Source organism: Atractosteus spatula, chromosome 23 (assembly GCF_055471065.1).
Source record: "Atractosteus spatula isolate fAtrSpa1 chromosome 23, fAtrSpa1.hap1, whole genome shotgun sequence".
NCBI classification, from domain to species: domain Eukaryota; kingdom Metazoa; phylum Chordata; class Actinopteri; order Semionotiformes; family Lepisosteidae; genus Atractosteus; species Atractosteus spatula.
Window position 1 is genome coordinate 17,442,976 of NC_142728.1, and position 20,273 is coordinate 17,463,248.

Here is a 20,273-nt window from a genome sequence, read left to right on the forward strand (position 1 = left end):
TCAAGCCCATACTTCTTTCAAGAGAGGGGTGGATGAGATCCTGGGACTGAAAAACAAGTGAGCTTGATGGGCCTCTCTTTTGAACTTGTTTTTTTTGTTGTTGCATCTGGCTGCCTGGCTTTTTGAGCGCCCAGCCTGTTACTGACCCAGTCCTGCAGCGACGCGGGTCGCCCTGTTCAAGCGCTGGAGGAGGTTCTGACAGACTGGACCCCACAGCCTCTGAGCAGAGAAACCCCGAGGGACTGTGGGATTCCCACTGGGCAGATCCAGGCCTCTCTTGTGCTGCCAGAAGCGTGACCATGCCCACCAGGACAGGACAGCTTGTTCCATACTCTCACACCCCTTTGTGTAAAGCGTTTACCACTTATCATGGTCCCAACTCTTCACAGGCCTCTGAGGAGCTGTGGGGGTGATGTTGTAGCAGTGAGGAGCACCGCAGGTGGACTGGCTCACTGGCGCTCCCCAGTGTTTGAGTGGGGCAGTGAATCAGAGGACATTGTAAAGCAGGCCTGCAGACCAGCCCCGCTGTGTGAGACAGTGGGTTTTCACACTGCTGGGGAGACGGTGTGCTGTGCAGAACGCCCCCTTTGCTTTAGGACTGGACTGTTTCAGAGAGACGAGTTCTTCAATAACACACTCCTCACAGCGAGTGCTTCTCTTGATTATAGACTTTATTTGCCAAACAGCAGAGCGCACAGTGAGGTGAACGTCCCGAGAATGTTGGGAATATCCCGAGGACGGCTGAGCGACAGAGGACAGAGGGAGCGAAGAGAAGGACAGAGCTGGAGAGAGAGAGGAGTGGATGAGCAACAGGGTGGGAGAAAGAGCTCGGGGACAGGGGGACAGGATGACAGGGGGAGCCCTGTGGCTCTGCTCTCTCTCCCAGCGCTATCCTGCCCAGCAGCGACAGACTGCCGACTCTCACACACTGCCGTCATCAGCATCGTTCCCCAAGGAAACACCTTCATGCTACATCGACAGGGAGGAAGAATTTAAATCGGCATTCTATCCCTTTTAATCCATGTGGCCCGAGACACTTGTCTATTAGAGTTCCCACCATAACAAACCTCACATTAGTAACATTTCTATAAAATATGGCTTCAACCTCCACCGGCTCCCAGTCCCCTTCAGTATATGCTAGAACCTCGTCATTTTAACGAGCATATTACAATGAGCAGTCCCACCCCAAAACCCGCACTCTCCTCACCCGGAGGGGTGCGTGAGCATCTGGGTCATGCCCACGACACTGTGTGCGTGATCTGTTGAGTCACAGGCACATTAAAGCTCATTTTAATTTGGCATGGCTCTGTATAATATATATGCTTCAAGTCTTAAGCCCCCATATTCCTTTACTGCCTACATGTCAATTAAACTGCTCTGCACCCCCCAGCCACAGGCCCGCTGGCTGCCCTCTCAGTAATCTCTCCTGCCCCCTCCCCCCTCCCCATGACCCCCGCCCCCCAGGTCACACGCTGTCAGTAGTCCGGGCTCCAGAAAATCTGCATGATGATGGCCACCAGGCAGAGGAAGACTCCAAACACGATGAAGAACACAGCCGCCGCCCACTGCTCCGGGTTCTGCCCCATGGCCGCCTGGGGGCGCTCGGAGGGAATCAGGTTGGTCAGGTTCAGCATGTAGCCCAGAGTCCAGCCGATGTCCGTGTCTGCAGCCTGAAGCAAGCACAGCCGCGCAGGGTTAGTCCGCCCTTCACCAGCAGCGGCAGGACGCAGCGCAAGCGAGGACGCAGACCTCCCTCTCACCTGCTTCTGGAACACGATGCTGCTCCAGCTCTGGTTGTCGAACTTGAACCCATCCAGCAGCAGGGTGGTGATGTAATACCCAGTGGCGCAGTAGTCCCGCAGGAACCTCTCTTTCTCCCCGGGATACTCTGCTTTCAGCTAGGCATTATCAAGGGAATCATCATCTCCATCAGTTTCAGGATCCTCCTCATCCTCCCCACCATCACTCTGATCACTGCTGTCATCAGCTCCACCAACACTGCCATCACCACCCCCATCATCATCACCTCACTCACACCATTCCCATCCATCCATTATCATCCTTATCTCCATCACCATCACCCCCCCCCCAACACCATCATCCTCATCTTCAGTCATCATCATTATTAGAGATACGATTTGGTCACAGTTAAGATATTAAAGTAGTGCGGCACTGTTAAGGAATAACCCACAGTAAACCACAGGACAGACTTGTTCCCCTCCCTGCCAGCACCTTCCTAGTCGCATCTCAGGCAGAACCAAGCGTCTTCTGTCCTTCAGTCACAGCTCTCTGCTGCAGACTACTGTGCGCACACCCCTGCCAAACATGCTGATGGTCACAGCACAACGCTGGTAGCGTCAGTGATGCCTGCTTGTGGATTCCACAACAAGATCCCCGATTCTCTGACTGACCAGTGAGGACCATGACATAATTGTATCCCTAATTATGAACACGACCGTCAGAGCTGCAGCTTGATGTGCGTCCGTCTCACCAAAGTCCAGTTTTTCCTGCAGAATTCCTCAATGGTTCTCTGGACCTGGTCGAGTGGTGCCTGGGGGGTCAGCTTCAGGAAACTGAAGGTGTAGAAGTAGGAGGAGAAAGCCTGGGGAGAGAGGGGAGGGTGAGAATGGGCAGAGCCCATTGGAGAGCAGCAGAGGGCAGGAATACACTCTGGCATCTTCAATGAGTTACTTCACTCTACATCTTAACCACTTCAGAGAATGAATGAGTGTTCAGTACAGTCATATCATTGTCAAATTCCTTAATTGATTAGTAACCGGCTGTCAGATGCATGGGTCAAGTACTTACAGTCCATCTGCAGGGCTATAATATGTTTTCGCTCAGGATGTGTTTTGATGTACTGTATTGTACCAAGTTCAGCGGTTTGCAGTGCTGTGTTGCAGCACTGGGGCTCTGGGTTCAATTCGAGACCTGGAGTGCTGTCTGTGTGGAGTCTGTATGTTCTCCCCCCGTTCAAATGGGTTTCCTCCCACAGTCCAAAAACATGCTGGGGGGTTAACTGGCTTCTGGGAAAACTGGCCCTGGTGGAAGTGTCTGTGTATCTGGCTTCCCTGTGAGCCTCAACTGGATGAAGCAGTTAGGAAATGGCTTAATATACAATCTCATAGTGTAGCATGAGGTAGTGTATTAGAATACCACACTGGGACTGTCAGGTACCTCAATCTCTGCCCTTGTCTGCGTGCTCTTCCTGTGCAGAGTTTCCTGTCTGTCTCTAGAGACACGCATCACTTCTTCTCTGCTGCCATGCTTCATCAGTACAGTGGAATGTCTGGGACAGCCTGCAGGGAGGGCACTGCTTGAACAGGGAGGGACTCACAAAGAACTGTCCGTTGATGGGGGGCTGGTAGATGCCATTGAAGCCACAGCTGGATGCAGAGGGGCAGGCAGTCAGGTTGAAGATGGTCTTGACGAGATCCTGGCACTCCATGGGGCTCCCGCTGCCCCGGAAGGTCACCGGGGTCACGGCGTTGAAGTCCGAGGGCTTGGTGATGCAAGGGGAGTCAAACAGCTCTCCCATGGTCAGGCTCAGGTTGTACCCCGAGTTGTAGCAGGGGTGGGTCACGGGTTGGGAAAGGTCATTGCCCTGCAGGGATGAATTTGAACACAAAGCTGTCAGAGAACAGTAGAGTGAAACAGACGAGGGAGCAGAGTCACACGCAAGGGGACAGGCGGCTGTGGCCGAGGCGCTGTGCACTGGCCTTGGCCTTGACCAGCTGGGCCTGCAGCTGCTTCATGGCCTGCTCCTTGCCGTAGCACAGGTAGCTGTGGGTGTAGATGCCATAGTCGTAGCCATACAGCCGGAATTGGGCCTCAGTGCTCTTGTCCAGGATGGGGTCTTTTGGGGTGAAGGTGATCTGGGTGGAAGCGCCTCCCAGGTCCAGAGCCCCCAGAATCTTCCCGTTTTTGGGGTGCTTCCATCTGCCCTCAAAGGAGTACTGCAACCCAACGGAAAGACAAGTTACAGCCACAGTCCTTCTCTCCCTCTCCCACTCTTACTTCAATTCTCCCTATCCCACTATCCCGATTCTCTCCCTGTCCCACCATCCCAGTCTCTTCCTCCTTCAGTATCTCCTCTCTAACCGTTCAGCAAGATGTTGTAAGATTGGGAAGGAGCTGAGTCTATCCTTCCTGCTGTTTCCTGCAGTCTCCCTGGCCTGACCTGGATGAAGCCCTCCAGCAAGTAGTTGATGGTGATCCAGCCATATGCTCCCTCCTCCTGGCCAGAGATGATCCGCGCGCCCCGGAAGTCAAAGGGATATGACCGGATCATCTTCGCCACTTCCTGCAGAACCTGGATTGACTGGGTGGGATTCTGCAAGCTGTTGGGAAATCCGGGCAGGGAAGTGAACAGGAGAGCAGGAGAGACTCAGCCCCTGCAGCTGCCTCTCAACACACAACGCCAGAGGTATTGCACAAGGACAGGGAAACAGGAAACAAGTGAAATGAAGTGAAAAGAAAAATAAAAGGACGATTTCTGTGAGGTTCCTGGGTGGAGCTGCTATACCTTGATCCCAGCAAGTCTAACTGGTCTGATTTCCTGTGTGTGCAAACCAGAGAGCATTGTTTCTCCATGACTGTCTGTTTCTCTACATGTCACGATTGTCCCCCTGCACTGAATTGAATTCTGAATGAATTTGAACTATCTGAATGGTTCTCTTCATGGTGTCTCTGAAAGGACTGTCTCTCTGACCCTGAGGACTCTGCACTGTGCAGCCATGTGCACGGAGACAACAGAGGTCAACTGTGCAGGGTCACTCTGACACGACTCACTGTAGCAGCCGCATGCCTGCGGTGGCTCCCAGGTAGACTGGCGCGTCTCGGTGCCGCTCGGCGGGGATGCTGGCCTTGGCTTTGTCAAGACAGGCCTTGAGGCTCTGACCGGCGCCAGGAGGATTACTGGCGTAGCTGGAGATGCCCGGCCCTGAGCAGAGAGAGAGAGGCTGGGGTGAGACGGAAGCAGTAAGACCGTCTCTGTCCTGCTCTCCAGAGAAGCAGGCCGATTCCCAACACTAAGAATCCTTTATTCTGACAAATGCACTCATGCCGAATTTAAAAGAACCACATGTGGAAAAGTAGTCACCGATAGATCTTATTAGATACTTTGTATTCAGAATTAGTCTTCTAGAGCAGGTCTCATAGTAACTTATGAGAGGGCAATTCAACCAATCCTGCCCATTTGGTAAGATAATCAGAAACCCATGCAGGCAATTCTTAAAGTAAAGTGGAGTGCAGTGTGAACAGCTCTGAGGTGGAGTGGAGCTGAATGGCTTATACAGTAGGTGCAGCACTAACCCTGTCAGAAAGAACTGCCTGCCCTGAGGAGGAGAACTGCAGAGGAGCAGAAGGGACTGGAGTGCTGTACTGGAGAGATGTGGAGGAGTCGTGCACACTGGCGTGACGTGGGGCAGAAAGAAGAGCAGAGACGAGAGTAGGGCAGTGTGGTGCAGATCGGCATTACTGACCTTCCACATCACACACCAAGACCTGGGACACGATCCCCGTGTTGTTCTCCTTTCCCTCCGGCCACTGGTACAGGAAGAGGGCTGTGTGTGTGGAGCCTGCATCGAACACCATGCCATACTGAGAGAGAGAGAGAGAGAGAGAGAGGGTTAACAGCTGTCCCGTACCGAGAGAGAGGTGGGGGGGGTCCACACACTGTCCCATACTGAGAGAGAGGGGGGTCCACACACTGTCCCGTACTAAGAGAGAGAGGGGGGGGGGGGGGTCCACACACTGTCCCGTACAGAAAGAGAGGGGGGGTCCACACACTGTCCTGTACAGAAAGGGGGGGGGGTCCACACACTGTGAGGGCAGAGCAGAGACAAGCACACAGAGGAGGGGAAAGGGTTTGGCAGCCTGGTCTGGTCACTGTGGTGCCCCGTCTCCCGTCACTCACCTGTGTGCCCATGGGCAGGTCCATGCTTCTGACTCTCACCAGGGTGAGGATGAGGGCGATGACACCCATACAAGCCGCTCCGGCCACTAACACGCCCACCGCCGTGTGCTTCACTGCCAGCTTGCCCATCGCACTGCGGCCTGCGGACAGACGGACAGGTGAGCCGCTGGACACACGGACCGGCTGACCGACAGGCTGGGGCACCACTGCTTACCGCTGACACCTGAACTTATCGGATACCAGACAAACACAGCTGGGCTTCGTCAGGACTGGACAAACAGACCTGTAAGGAAAGCCTGTAAATAGTCCAGTGGGTGGTGCTCTTCCCTCTTTCTGATGCCCCAGTATGGTGACAGGAGGCGCTGTGGGGCAAGAGGCCCTGGCCTTCAGATGAGACATTAAATCGAGGTCCCGACTACTTGGTCATTAAAGACCCATGGCTGTTGGCAAGACAGCTGGATGAATTCTGGCTGTATTCCACTGTGGGGCTGTCCGACCTGACCTTCATACAGGCCTGGCTCATTCAACGGCTGAAACTGTTTCTCATTTCTCCATCGGGCTTCACTGGCATTTGGAGGAAAGAGGAAAATGAGACAAAGGACCAGGGAATCAAATGCTTATGCCTAAATGCAAGAAGTATTTGAAACAAGATACTGGAGACTGAAGCTGCCACATCAGCATATATACTGTAGGTGATATTATTATGTTATAGAAGTTAAAAAAACATGAGTAACCAAACACCAGTGATGAATGTCACATTAGTTGACACACATTGTTCTGCAGAGACAAAACGTTGGAAGAGGGGGAGGTGTGGCACTATATATTAAAAAGCGCATTCGGGCTCAGGAGATAAAGCTGATCACGAAATATTCTTAAGGTATACGAGAGAGAGGAGTTTGCTGAGTGTAGACCACCACGTGCAGCTGTTGATTACAATTCCACATTGTAGGATGAAATTAAGAATTTATCTGCAAAAGAAGAAGTATTTTTTATGGGAACTTCAACTTTCCCTACACAGACTGGGGAAAACCCAAGAGGAATATCAGCAGACAGTTTTCCATGGACTCTTTTTATCCAGAGTGACAGAGCAGCTACCAGAAGGAATGTGTGTATTGATCTCACCTTTTCATGCAGTCAGGACAGAGTGGTAATGAGGTAATGACCATCTCGCTCCGGAATTCTCTAAGTCAACAACAGGCCACAGGCAGCGGAACGATACAGCTCAGGATTAAAACGGCACCAGCAGAGGTGTTTCAGTACGAGAGGCAGGATTAATAAGACAAACACACTGAAGGAAACAGATGTTATTCAGCTCTTCCAGAGGTCAGCTGCTCAACCTAGGCGTCGTACCCACAGCTGGTAAAGTGCCAATGAAGTGCCCATCCAAAGAGCAACAAAAGTGCCCCAAGTACTTACAGATCAATACGTCTCACTCCTATTGAATGTAAGGCTGTGGGAACAATGATTAAAACTAATCTAGATGATCACCTGCAGGGAAACAATATCACACTGGATAGTCACTATGGATTTAGAAACGGTAGATCTTGCCTAACTAAATCTCCCCTTTCAGACTCGGGACAGACTGGTTACTCACCAGACAGGCCAGCTCCCCTCCTGTAAACGGCCATGTGAAGATGTGATTCCTGTCTGAGCTGCAGTTCACTGACCCTGTGCTCTCGATTACTGGGAATCCTGCTGTATAGTAATTACGTTTTACTGCTACAAAGGTACCATTTTAATTCCCCAGAAAGTGTGGAAAACAAGAAGCAAACAATTCAGAAGAAGCAGAGGAAGTGACACAGCCCACAACCTCACTCTTTTTGAGACACGTCGGAATTCAGTTGGAACTTGTTTTGCTTGGCCCATTTTTTACGTAATTGTACTTGTCAAAATACAGAAGCTCTGCCTGCCCAAAGCAAACCTATCTGTGCTTCTAGACTGCTCTGCAGAAAAGCGACTATGTCCCCTCTCACCTGCTCGAAAGCAATTCACGTGATTTGGACAGTCAATCTTAACCTCCTTCCGAAGGGTTTATTGTACTAGAGAATAGCAGGGCTTAAGGAGCAAAGCTACAATGACAGACTGAAGGAACTCAATCTTTTCTGTCTTCAAAAAAGACAGGTAAGATTAAGGAGATTGGATTTTTAATTTAGAAAATTATTAATGGTAAGAAGACAGTTTCCAGTATACTATAGTCGGTGAACAGAACACCAGGGCTCATAGCAACTGGAAATTGATTATAAAAAAATAAATTGATTTTAAAAAAATGTTTAACATCTAGAATGCATTTTTTACAGAGAAGTATCAATGCTTGGACTAGTTTCACTGTGAGCTGGGGACACGGAGACCTGGACTACATTCCCAGTGGATCTGGAGACCAGACTGTCCTATGACAAATTAGGAGCTCTGCTGGGCTTGGCAGCTACAGAGAACAAAGGCACGAGTTCTTCAGTGGGAAGCCGTAGCACAGCAAACTACGTAAATATGTGGTGAAATTCAGGGAAAGCACTGTGCAAATTTACACTTTGTAGAACTTCACAAGTGTTCATTTCTTTGGTACATAATGGTGCAGCAAAAGTCTCTTTTTGCTATGTGAAAATGTCACTGAATCTTCCACACAGCATGCCAGAAAAGTGGGATAATTCCCGGCATCTGGACTGCAACCTGCAGGAAACTGTCATCGTGTTTCCCCAGGAATCCTGCAGCTGTGTTTCGTCTGACTACCAGGGATAAATCAGAGACCCTGCACACACACTCCTTCATCTCTCTCACTGTTGACTCTCCTTCAGGTCAACATTTGCTACCCCTGACTTTATGACATAACAGCACCTATCAGGAACAGCAAAGATTCCTGTTTACATTACTTTCACCTCCTGGTGTTGGGTGTTTCACACTTGCTACCTTATTTTAAGCAAATATGCACAGGCACACTTACAGTAAAGTAATTTGATATGTATTTATTCAATATACAGTTTATCGCAGCTCGCAAAACTGGACATTAAGCAAACAGGGGCTCCTAAATTAGAGTTTCCATGTTGAATTAGCCTGGTGTTCCGGAGAGTGGCAGGTACCCGACTGAGCCCTCACAGAGTAACCAGTGTGTCCCCAGAGCCCCAGGGAAGAGTATGACCACCCTGGGCCCAGTGTGGACACTGACCCCACAGCCCCTGAGCAGGGTATCTGACCCCAGGCCAGGTGGCAGGTGGACACGTAGGTTCTATAGCTCCCAATCCCAGATCTTTAGAACAAAACACTTTACTATTCCCAGTCTGTAGACACTGATGACAAACCAGTGATGCCAGTCTGCCCAACCTAATGCACTGTGGGTGATCTGGGGGTGCTGTCCCTCCATCGATCCGCCCCGCCACCTGTCCCCCAGCGCTCCGCTCTCTCGCTGCTCCCCTCCGCGTGGAGACTTCCTGGTAAAGTCAACAACAGTGACCTTTGGTCAGCAAGCGCTGTCTCACCTCAGAGCCAGCGAAAGCCGTTTGATCCCGGTCCTCAGAGCGGAGCTCGGCACGGTGCAGACCAGAGCGGATCACGTTCCTGCTCCTCGCCTTCCCCTCTCCCTGCTCCAGCTCTCCGATTTCCGTTTGTTTTCCAGTGACGGGGGGCAGGGAGGACAGAGTCTCACTGGGCGCTGCGCACACTGCTGCGTACGAACAGATCTGTCACCTGGCACTTCAGCAAACGCCTCGCTGCTCTCTCACTGCCTCTCTACCCGCCAGCCGCACTGCCGCGCGTGAGCTCACCTGCGCTGCTTTATAGTGTGGGAACTGGAAAGGAGTGTCTGTGTGTGTGCAGGCGCCTGCGAGTGTCTGTGCGTCCGTCTGTGTGTCGTGGGAGGGGGAACAGCCTCTTGCCCAAGTCCCAGTTTAACCCTTCTGGAGAACAGCAGCAATACGGCAGCCGAGCAAAACTGGAGTCTTTCTCGCTACTGCAGAGGGACCAGAGGTATTAGCGGTGTGGGCAGACTGCCTCCGCCGCAAGCCCAATACAGGAAGTCAGCAGCACTGGACTGGCATTTCATCAGGACTCGACACAAGGTCTCAACCAGCACCTGCTAGAAAGACGTAGTGTTTGACAAACTCAGAAAAGGATCAAGACTTACACTCTACTGTATTTATTTGCGATAAGGCGGAGAATAAACTTCAGCTGTGCTGTGTATTTTTGGCCCAGGTGTCTGTACAGAGTCTCAGGGAATCTACAGGCACGACTGCAGGCTCTTACACATGAACTACAATGACCAGGTTTATGAGGACACATTGTCATCTAGACAACACGAGCAGTTGAAAGTTTATAATTTAACTCCGAGGATATTGAGTATCATTGTAGAGCCCATGGGCAAGACCTTGTTTTGGTCACCATGTTGCAGAAACATATTGCTGATCAGGCATCAGACACCAGTGGAAACTACATTTAAAACTGAGAACAGGAGGCACTTCTTTACACACAGAGTGGTGTGAGTCTGGAACAAGCTAACCTTTGTTATGTACAGTATATACTGGGCCTTTAATGTACTATTCCGGGTCTATACTGTACTACACTGAGCATATGAGACCATGCAGTCTCTAAATGATACTGTAGTGGACTTAGAGCATGCTTTAGGGGCACTGGAAGATGTTACGCTGGCATTAGACTATAAATTGCTGGGAGTGTTTGCCCACAGTGGGTACGGTGTCCGTTCGGTCTGTTCGTGTGTACAGTGTGTGCCCTCCTGGCGCTGTGTGTTGTGACGGGTGCCGTGTCTGGCTCTGGGATTATGCGTCTTGTTTCCCTGCCCCCCGCGGACCGTGACCAGCAGATCCGCACACAAAGTGTGGCACATTCCCCCGGCTGCGCTCACAAAGACTGGGCCAGGCTGGCTGTGTTACGGTCAATTATCAATTTGATCACCTGGATAATTACCTGCTGATTTGCAAAGAGGAGGGCTGGGCTTGGTTTCTGCTAGGAATCTCGGATCACAGCTCAGCTATGCGCTCTCTTCCAGAGAGGCGTCAGCCGACGCACTGAGTCACGCTACTCCCTGTCTGCACAGTCTGCCGGCTCCAGGATGCAGTTTCGGGTCGGCGAGGGATGTGGGTTCATGTGTGGCTCCTGCACCAGGCAGAGCAGTTCACTTCCTTAATTAACAGAAGGACAGAGACGGACTGTCTCCCTGCCGAAGACCAGCTGGCCCAGCAGCTCGGGGTCCCTGGGCTGTGCTGAAGCAGGAAACTGCTCTGCTCCCAGACCTCGGCGAGCAGAGCCAGATGTGTTAACGGCCTTCTCTGGCTCCACAATCAGACTGGATCGCCTGCCCCCCCCCTACAGCCCCGGCGCATGAGGAGAGGCTCAGCGAGAGGAGGCCACGTTCAGCCACACTTCAGCCAGCCTGAGACTCTACTGCTGAGCGTGAGGAGAGAATGTTTTTCTAAGCAGCCTATCCGTTCCCCGAACGTGAGTATCTCAGGTGAGGTGTGTTTCTAAGGCCTGCAGGGTCAGTGTCAGAAAGGGAGCTGGTAGACACTGGACTGCTGTTCAGAGGAAACCTCGTTTACAGAAGAGAGCCCTTATCTGGAGTTACACATTTCTGTGGTGAACTAGGCCCCATGATAACAGACCTCAGCTGAGCTCTGTGTGAAAAGAGCTCTGTGTTTTGCATCTGTATTTAAGGCCTGAGCTGGAGATCATTTCACCTGAGTCTGTCTACTCTGACCTCCTCTCCGGGAAGGAGCTCGACTCAGCCCAGAACAAGATCTGAGACCCCCCCCACGATGACACAGCTGCAGAGACCGTAACCCAACACCGCTCTGACATCACTGGGGCCCCAGGCTGAGCACCCATTTCGAAGCCCTTCACATTGAGCTATGCAATAATACCAGGCTTACAGTAAAGAGAACAGATACAATAAGAGGGGATTAGCCGTGTGCCAGGAACACACAGTCATGCTAGGAGTGAGGACTAGTTCAAGTAGAGCCGAAGAAGACACGATACAACTGTAATTCTACAGCAGGAACAAAATGCAGGAGGTCATTCCACCCTTCAGAAATAATGCACAGTTTTGGGTCTTGTACAGACCTTCCGGATCTCCAAGAGGTCGCTAGGATTGCTCAGACCAGTCACTGCTGCAGCAAGGCGAGCCTGAGCACTCCCTCTCGTGCTCAGACTCTGGTGTCGGCGCCAGCCGGCGGTGGCACAGGAAGAGGGAGTGATGTCATCGGAGAAACCACATCGGCGGCTCAGGGCGACACAGGGCGCCGAGCTGGAGGAGGTGAGCTGAGCACCGGGGTCAGCGTGTGTGAAACCGCACGTCAGGGCCTCGACTAAGATCAGCATCGAGACCCACATGACAACGCTGCTCCAGGCTAGCAGTTAGTCCGCATACCACTCATAGACTCTCCTTTGTCACGTCTTACCAGCCCTCCCCGGGCCTTTACCATGTTCACACTGGGCTTTAATGCACCATAATACGCTTTACTGTGTCTTTACCATGGTTGCACTGGCCTGGGTCATGCTTTGCTCTGGTGTTGCCAGTCTACCGTCCCCAGGGCAGCCCATCACAGAGCCCATCCCCGGCAGTGTTCAGTTTTTAGTAAACGACCCCCAGTTATTCCCTGAACAGTGCCAGTCTAGCTCTGAAGCAGGTGAGGAATCGGAGTTCAATTTTCCTGATTGCAGGGAGAGCTGGCAGCTGGCATAGTGAAAGCGATGATGAATATACAGTGTGTGCGACTCAGGGCACAAGGTCAGGGCCTGTGTTATTTACGGACGACTGAGACGAGTTATTCCAGGCCAGTCCAGGCCCAGGTTCTAACCCCACAGCTCCAGTGCACTGAGGGGCAGCTGCCTGTGCCAAAAGCAGTGCCATGTGTGCACTGGCGCACCGCACTGACTCAGAGCAAAGACTCCGCCGCACGGAGGGTCAGGCCTGGGCTGGAGGAGTGACAGGGGGGCTGACAGCAGGTGCAGCAGCCTGGACCCACGAACCCGACCAGTACTGGAAACAGAACCATTGCAAAGACACTCAAAGGAGATTTTTACACTTTCTCTCCGTGGTTATATTGTTGACTGTGTGCAGCGTGACTTTTCATCCAACCTGCACCTTAATATAACGCAATTTAACATACTGTGACCTGAACTTGTGACCTTTTTCCACACCCACAGAAAGACTGATATAAACGACAGGTAAAGAAACCCCAGAAGCCCAGATTCCTTCAACAGCAGAGAGGCAGCACTATGACCAGCAGACTCGATTAGACACTGCCTGTCCCTCCATGCTACTGACAAGAGGGACGCAGAGCAGTGACCAGAGGGATGGACTCACCGGCCTTGTCTGGAACGCTGGCAGGAGTGTGAGGACACAGGAAGTCGGAGATCCTCACTGTCCACTCGCAGAAGGAGGCCTGTGGAGCTCCACGCTCTGGCTGCTTGTGCAAGAGAGTGAGGAGGAGTGTGCGTCTGTCTGCTTAGCTTGTGGGCTGCTCATGTTCCACTCTGCTGAACATCTTCAACCCATCTGAAGGTTCCACATCCTGTCGCGGGTGGTTATTCAATTCGTGCTTCTTCCAGTAGAATTGCACAGACAGGCATGTTACATTAAGAGAATGTTTTTTTAAATAAAGCATACTTTTTCATCTACATGTGAACGGCAAGACAGTGCTGTTCCACCAGGGTTCAGGGGGCTCTGGGCTTCACTGACACACCTGCCAATCGGACAGCTGCTTAATCACGGACGCACTGATGGAATGCAGGCAGTGGAAGTGATAGAGCAGTGAGAGGGCCAGGAGGGGAGGACTTTCCGAGATTGCAAATAAACGTGTCAAAATGTGACAAAAACCACAAGCCTTTGAAACTTTAAAAGTGTATTGAATCACTGGCACCGATACTCAATTGGAATTATTCCACCAGCCAAGTTTAAACCTATTTCTAAATCATATAGAACATATAGGATTCTAACTGACCGTCCTGCCGGCACAGGGGCCCCCCTACAGTTTACAATGCCATCCTCGAGCGGTATAATCAAACAGCAGAATTAGCAGACCCTTATATATATATACACACATACTGTCTCTCTCTCTCTCACACACACACAGGTTAAGCAACAATTACAGAGGCTGCCGAACGCTACTGTGCCACGGCGGACACGGACACACAATCACACACACACAATCAGTTCTACCTCTGGTGAGGTTTTGGCCTTCTAGACCACACGCAGGCGTCGGGCTTGGAATTGAATATGGCGATAATCTCATCACTGTCTAGAGAGTCGGCAAATTCCCGTTCAAATGGCAGCTGGTTTGCAAAGGTCTCTCATAGGAGGACTTTGTCTTTAGCTGAAGAACAGCTGCAAGAGCTCATTTTCACTTGTTGCCTGTAACAGTTCTAAGTTTTTCGTATGCCTGCTTTTAGATTGTTCAGTAGTTTTAAGAGTTGCTCTGAAGTTAATATTTTATTGCAAAACACAATGAACACAACGCAAAAACGCAAGATTCAAAATCCGTCCGAAATACTGTATTTAAAATACCATGGAGGGTTATCCTTGAGCTCCGTGAAGTTGGCACAGCACAAACGATGAAACCCTCCTCATTCGTTAGTGCTGCGTTTGTGCCGGTTTGAGTCGCTGTAAGTAGCGTTTGTGCTGCTTTCATTTCCGAGATATAGCGCCTTGTTTTTTCGGGTAATCACCTGACTATCTACAAGGACATTTACAGGTACCAACAAACTCGGTACTTGAACTCCTAATTGCGATGAAAACAATGGGGGCAATTTGTTTTCCGAGTCTGTCTGGTCGGGTGTGGTGGATGTTTCAATATATTTAAATGTAGCGCCATCTTTTCCTGGCTGTGACGTCACTCTGTGATGTATAAAACCGCAAAGGCACGACCACCAGATCTTTCAGTTGTGATCTTTTGATCAGTTGACCCCAGACTTTGCAGCCTTTACACGAATAAACAGTCTTACATTTAGAGAGCAGTTACTATGTTAGTTCATTGGGTTAGGTGTTTTCTTTTAATTTTTAACCATGTTCTCGAAAATGTATTGCTTGTTACCGCTGGTACAACACGAGAGCCCATATTCACATTTTTAGGTATTAGTTTCAATATCGATATAATTTAACAATAAAAAACAAAATTGAAAGCACGAGCATAATAATATAATGATCATAGACTTTACATTTCTATTCATTTTTGAAGTACACAGCAGGTGTTTCCTCTACCTAAATATACGATTAAAATTGTTCAAATACCATGTATTCATTACAGAAAGCAGCGGAGACAGTTATATTGCAAATAAAAAATGTATTTATTTCGAAGACTACGGGACAGTGAATCAATAAAGACGTTAAAAAATAAGCCGATGTAGTTATTTTGTAAATAAGTAAAGCATTTTAAAAATAGATTCTCATTGACAGTTAACAAGCCGATCCACCTGGCGCTGCTGGCTTGAACAGCTCTCAGACCCGTGATTGGCTAAACCCCCGAACAGCTCGGGCCGCGATTGGGTGAAGAGTGAGAATCGACACTCTGATTGGGTGAAGAGTGAGAATCGACACTCTGATTGGGTGAAGCGCCACAGCGGAAGTTCCGAGAGCATGTAGACACACAGGTGACGGATGTTCTTCTTGGTCCAGATACTGTAGCCCCGGTTAACTGTCTGCTGTATGAGCACGCTGGATCTACAGTATCATATCCATTGGTTTCCAATTACTGATCAATCTAAGAGAAGTCGCACTGAGGTCAAAACGGAATAGCAGACAAAAAAATGTCATGGCATCCACAGCGCGTTCACGACTCCGATAGCATGTCACGATAGGAGTGCGCGCATTACGATCACATCGCAATACCCATTGCGAGCGGCGCATCACTGTCATGGCGCCACTCTCGCGACAATTAGTCCATACATTGCGATATGACATACCCCGACAAAACGCCCCGCCCCCATGTCGCGACATGGAGCCGGTATATCGCGATATGATGTACCCCTGACAAAACGCCCACCCCCATGTCGCGACACGGAGTCCACATATCGCGATATGACAAACGCCCCGGCGCCCATGTCGCGACATGGAGCCGGTATATCGCGATATGACGTACCCCGGCAAAAATGCCCCACCCCATGTCGCGACATGAAAACCCTATATCGCGACATGACATACCCCGGCAAAAATGCCCCACCCCATGTCGCGACATGAAATGCCCTATATCGCGATATGACATACCCTGATAGGATATGCTAAGTCCAGATATTGCGACATATCATGTCCCGATATGAGACCTTTATTGCGACAGCAGTGCCAGGGTGGCATGGAAGCAAGGCGCCAGTTGTGATATATACTGCCGCGATATACATGGGGTCCCTATCATGACATCCTGCAGAGGTCTTGTGGCGATGGTATCCCACAGTTACGCGTTTGGCAACAGTGTGTCACAGTAGGGAAAGAAAAGGAAAACGTGCCTCAGAAAATAAAAACCATAGATCTTACAATCACGGTGATTTTACATACATTACAACCACAGGTTTATGTCATAGATGGTTAACTTGTTGGCATGCACCATGTCTAAGTATTATTCTAAGGAGGCTAATATATTTATGGATATTGATTGTCTTTAAAATGTCTTTAAAACGCACGTAGGGGTTTCAGAGGTTGGAGTAAATGCATCGCCCCAAGAGTAATATCGAATGAGGCTGCACGAGAATAAAAACTGCGAAGGTATTAAAATATTAAGTTTTGAAGATCTTGTTTGATCCTTCGTGATGCTTTTAAACTTGTATGAAACCCACGAAATTAGTATTCTATTTTCGATGCCAAAAGACACCCAATTTGGAAACTCGTGACTTCCCACAAGACTTAACACTGAATTGTTATAGTCAATTGTTATAGAGCCAATTCATCGAACCTTTAATTGCAAGAATTGGTCTGCTAATTAAAGCGTCAAATACATACTTTGGATGTATTTTAGCTCTGTAAACGTCGTTCACTTAAAAATACTGCAGGGCATTGCGTTCCAGAAACACTTGTATTTGGGAAGCCAGGCTGTACTCCTCAAAACCCAAGATGCCTGTAGCATCTCATGTATCTTATTTGTTTCGGGACTGGTCTGGTCATCTACAGGCGGCTTTTTGAAAAAAGTAGATATATGCATCTGTTTTGCTATGTTGGCTAATAAACCAAAAACCTCGCGCTAGAGAGCTCTAAGAGGGTCTGCAAAGGAACAAGTAATAGGTTTATTCCATGCAGTCAGAACAGCCTATCAGTAGCAGAAGACGGCTAGGAGAGGGAGCCCGAGCTCCGAGTTTGTTTTGTCCTGGCGGTACCCGTGTCGCGCAGCGCTTGTTTCCCAGAGGGACGGAAATAGCTGCTACTCTCAACCGACTCGGCATGGCGGCTTCCGCAGCTCACGCCGAGGTTTCAAAACGCAGAGCAGTCGTTACGTGACGGGTTCGTTTCTCGTGATCGAGAAAATAAGTTGGAAAGGATTCAAATAAAAACCGTGGCCTCGGATCACCGGGACTCGATCTCGTTTCCTGGACCCCTGGTTCCTCGTCCGGAGGACTGCCGGCGATGGCGGGGGCTGGCGCCCGGCTGTACCGGGGACTGGAGGGCTTATTCGCCGTTTACAAGCCCCCGGGAGTTTCCTGGAATGTCGTCCGGGACACCGTAGAGACCAGCCTTCTGAAGGGTACGGAGCTATATCCTGCGCCCAGCGTGACAACACTAAAGACGTGGCGTTTATTTTGATGTTTAATATTTGTCTGATGCGAGTGATAATTTCTGATTTGCACCAAATGTCTCGTCTCCAACACGACTATTACGCTGTACTCTTGATATAACTCTCTGTAACACAACATAGTACCTGTATTGCCGCTCCCTGCTGTACATTGGGAATAACCTCTGTACCGTCAACTTTCTCCCCGCCCTCCTCCCAGGCATGAACTCGGCGCCGCCCCCCGCTCCCCGGCTGCAGGTGCGCTTCCTGCCGGCGAGCTCGGCCCTGCCAGACGGCTCCAAGGAGCTGACACTGACCGCGGTCCGAGTCCCCGTGCTTGCGGACCATCCGCTGGGTCAGTACCGTCTCTCCCGGGCAGCTGTGGTCCAGTCTTCTGCCAGACATCCGGAGCTCTGCAGGTTTCTTTTATCTCTTTAGCTCCTCAATTTGTAAAGATGCTGAAAACCTGGAGCCAATTGATCAAGTAATTGGTAATTAGCTGATCAGGTAAGGAGCTCTGCTCCACCCCCCCAGTGCTGACTGGCTCTGGGCCAGTCTTTTGAATCCTGCAGCTCTTGCTGGCCATCACTGACACAGCCTCCGTCCTGCCTCGTGCTCCGCCTGACCGCAGGCAGGGTCACTCATTGTCTCTCCTGCAGTCACAGGGCCACAGTTTCGGGGAGTGAAGGTTGGGGTGGGTCACCGCCTGGATGTGCCCTCTTCTGGGGTCTTGGGTGAGTCTCTGCCCTCTGTATCTCTGTGTGGTACCTTCAGTTCTCCTTGTCTGCCTGTGTGACGCCTGAACCTGAGGCAGTGTCATTGCTCTGCAGGTTTCTGAATGGTGTCTGTCTGCTAGTTCTCTGTGTGACAGTTCTTGGAGTGTGAATCAGTAGGTCAGTTCTTGGTGTGTACAGATCTTGTGGGTCTGGGTGCGAGTATGAAATCTCTTTCTGGTCAGTTCTAGGTGTGGGCCGGGGGAACAGGCTGCTGACTGAGCTCTATAACTGCCACCTCTCCAGGGTAAGACTGCCGTGTGCGTGAGTGTAAAGGGCTGCAGTATCTTTTGTCTGTGCGAGACGCTGGTACTGACAGTGTGGCTGTCCCTCAGGACTACACCCTGCACGGGCAGTTTGGACGAGCGACTGAGGACTTCTCTCCCACTGGCCGCCTCATCGAGAGGACCACCTACAGTAAGGCTTGACCCGTCTTTGGGGCTGGGAACGGGTCTGGAGCGGTCGGGACCGGCGGAGCATGCTCAGCCTTGCTCTCTCTGTGCTCCAGGTCACATCACGCGGGACAAGCTGGAGAAGGTCCTGGCTGTCATCCAGGGGACACACCAGAGAGCCCTGCTCACGTATGTCTGCTCCCGGCCTTCCTCGGTTCCTCCAGCCTGCCCTCACGCTGTGGTAAAAACAAGGCTAGATGAACGAGCCAGCAGGGCCGAGATCAGGGGAAACTCCTTGTGGCCATGCCGGCAGAACTGAGCCAGTCCTTGTCTCGGACCTGCACTCAGCCAAGCGGAAAGGGGTTTGCATCCTGGGAAAGACAGCAGGATCAGCGCAGCTCTCCTTACCTCTTCTCCCTGCAGGTACTCTGGTGTTGACCTGCAGACCCAGGAGGCCTATGATCTGGCAGTGAAGGGGTTACTGCGACCGATGGACAAATCCCCTCCGCTCATTACTGGCCTGCGCTGCCTGAGCTACGAGCCCCCCGACTTTACACTGGGTGTGTATTTCTCCCTCCCAACTCAAACCTGCTCTGAAGGGTAGATAACCAAGGTACAGGCATGTCCACATGAGTGTGCTCTGTTTCTAGGGTGCTGAGTCCATCATTCACCTGCCAATGTAGCACTCTCTATACTGATGTTCCTGCTTTCACTATACCACCATGCCAGCTGTCTTAACATGTACCCATGCCCTCCAGGGCCAGTCGGTTTATTACAGTGGCGACTGCAGGTGGCTCAGGCCTCCAGGGCCAGTTGGTCTGTTACAGTGGCGATTGCAGGTAGCTCAGGCTTCCAGTGCCAGTTGGTTTGTTACAGTGGCGACTGCAGGTGGCTCAGGCTGCCTGCGAAAAGCGTGACTGTGTTACCGGTCTCCCCCCAGAGGTGCAGTGCCTGAACGAGACGCAGAAGTACCTCCGCAAGCTGGTGCACGAGGTGGGCCTGGAGCTGCGCAGTGCGGCGGTGTGCTGTGGTGTCCGGCGCACGCGGGACGGCCCGTTCACTCTCCAGCACGCCCTGCCACACCAGCGCTGGACCCTCACCCACGTGACCCAGGCAGTGCGAGAGGCGGACGGTGCTGTGAGGGACATGCTGGACAGAGAGGGAGTGACTGAGGCTGAGCGCAGGCAGAGGAGCCAGGAGAGGGGCAGATGAGAGGGGGGGAACTGTGCCAGCTGTCCTGGGCACTGTGGCCAGCGGAGGGTACGAGCAGCACGGGCAGCCTGAGGGACTCTGCACCACAGGATATTACTCGCGCTTCAGCCTTGAACCTTACCAGGGTGGTGCTCTCCAGCATTTGAGATACTGCACACACCTGTGTGTAATTGTTGCTTTTCATTTACTCTGTATTTTGTGTATTTTTTTTAGGAAGTTAAACAAATAAAAAATGTGTTCAGATCTACTGTAGCAGGAAACCTGTCTAAAAATAAGACTTACTGGAACA

The 20,273-nt window shown here is 51.0% G+C and overlaps 2 protein-coding genes across 5 annotated transcripts; one reads left to right on the top strand and one right to left on the bottom strand.

Annotated features, from left to right (window-relative positions):
• Positions 1-653: 653 nt before the first annotated feature.
• On the bottom strand, positions 654-13,782 carry entpd8 (ectonucleoside triphosphate diphosphohydrolase 8). Of its 4 annotated transcripts, none has more exons than XM_088940644.1 (10): positions 13,224-13,782; positions 5,918-6,057; positions 5,484-5,601; positions 4,792-4,942; positions 4,181-4,340; positions 3,720-3,956; positions 3,338-3,604; positions 2,492-2,602; positions 1,761-1,898; positions 654-1,670 (listed from the first exon to the last, which is right to left on the bottom strand). In XM_088940644.1, the coding sequence occupies exons 2-10, from the start codon at positions 6,044-6,046 to the stop codon at positions 1,476-1,478; spliced, it is 1,506 nt and encodes a 501-aa protein (XP_088796770.1). In that variant the 5' UTR covers positions 6,047-6,057; positions 13,224-13,782; the 3' UTR covers positions 654-1,475. The 4 variants fall into 4 exon arrangements, with proteins under 4 accessions (XP_088796770.1, XP_088796769.1, XP_088796767.1 ...); XM_088940643.1 differs by lacking the exon at positions 13,224-13,782 and adding an exon at positions 9,385-9,720; XM_088940641.1 differs by lacking the exon at positions 13,224-13,782 and adding an exon at positions 7,512-7,795.
• A 3,464-nt stretch (positions 13,783-17,246) lies between these two features.
• On the top strand, positions 17,247-20,231 carry trub2 (TruB pseudouridine (psi) synthase family member 2). Its single transcript, XM_088940400.1, has 8 exons — positions 17,247-17,580; positions 17,828-17,962; positions 18,267-18,341; positions 18,566-18,627; positions 18,716-18,797; positions 18,889-18,961; positions 19,196-19,332; positions 19,713-20,231. The coding sequence occupies exons 1-8, from the start codon at positions 17,463-17,465 to the stop codon at positions 19,982-19,984; spliced, it is 954 nt and encodes a 317-aa protein (XP_088796526.1). The 5' UTR covers positions 17,247-17,462; the 3' UTR covers positions 19,985-20,231.
• Positions 20,232-20,273: the final 42 nt, after the last annotated feature.

Coding starts and splice junctions, on each gene's coding strand:
- entpd8 (XM_088940641.1), bottom strand. CDS start 7,545: ATGGCCGTTTACAGGAGGGGAGCTGGCCTGTCTG. Junction 6,058..7,511: donor GAGGGGAGCTGGCCTGTCTG/GTGAGTAACCAG, acceptor GTCTGTCCGCAG/GCCGCAGTGCGATGGGCAAG. Junction 1,671..1,760: donor GCATCGTGTTCCAGAAGCAG/GTGAGAGGGAGG, acceptor TGCTTGCTTCAG/GCTGCAGACACGGACATCGG.
- trub2 (XM_088940400.1), top strand. CDS start 17,463: ATGGCGGGGGCTGGCGCCCGGCTGTACCGGGGACTGGAGGGCTTATTC. Junction 18,798..18,888: donor CATCGAGAGGACCACCTACA/GTAAGGCTTGAC, acceptor TCTGTGCTCCAG/GTCACATCACGCGGGACAAG. Junction 19,333..19,712: donor GCCCCCCGACTTTACACTGG/GTGTGTATTTCT, acceptor GTCTCCCCCCAG/AGGTGCAGTGCCTGAACGAG.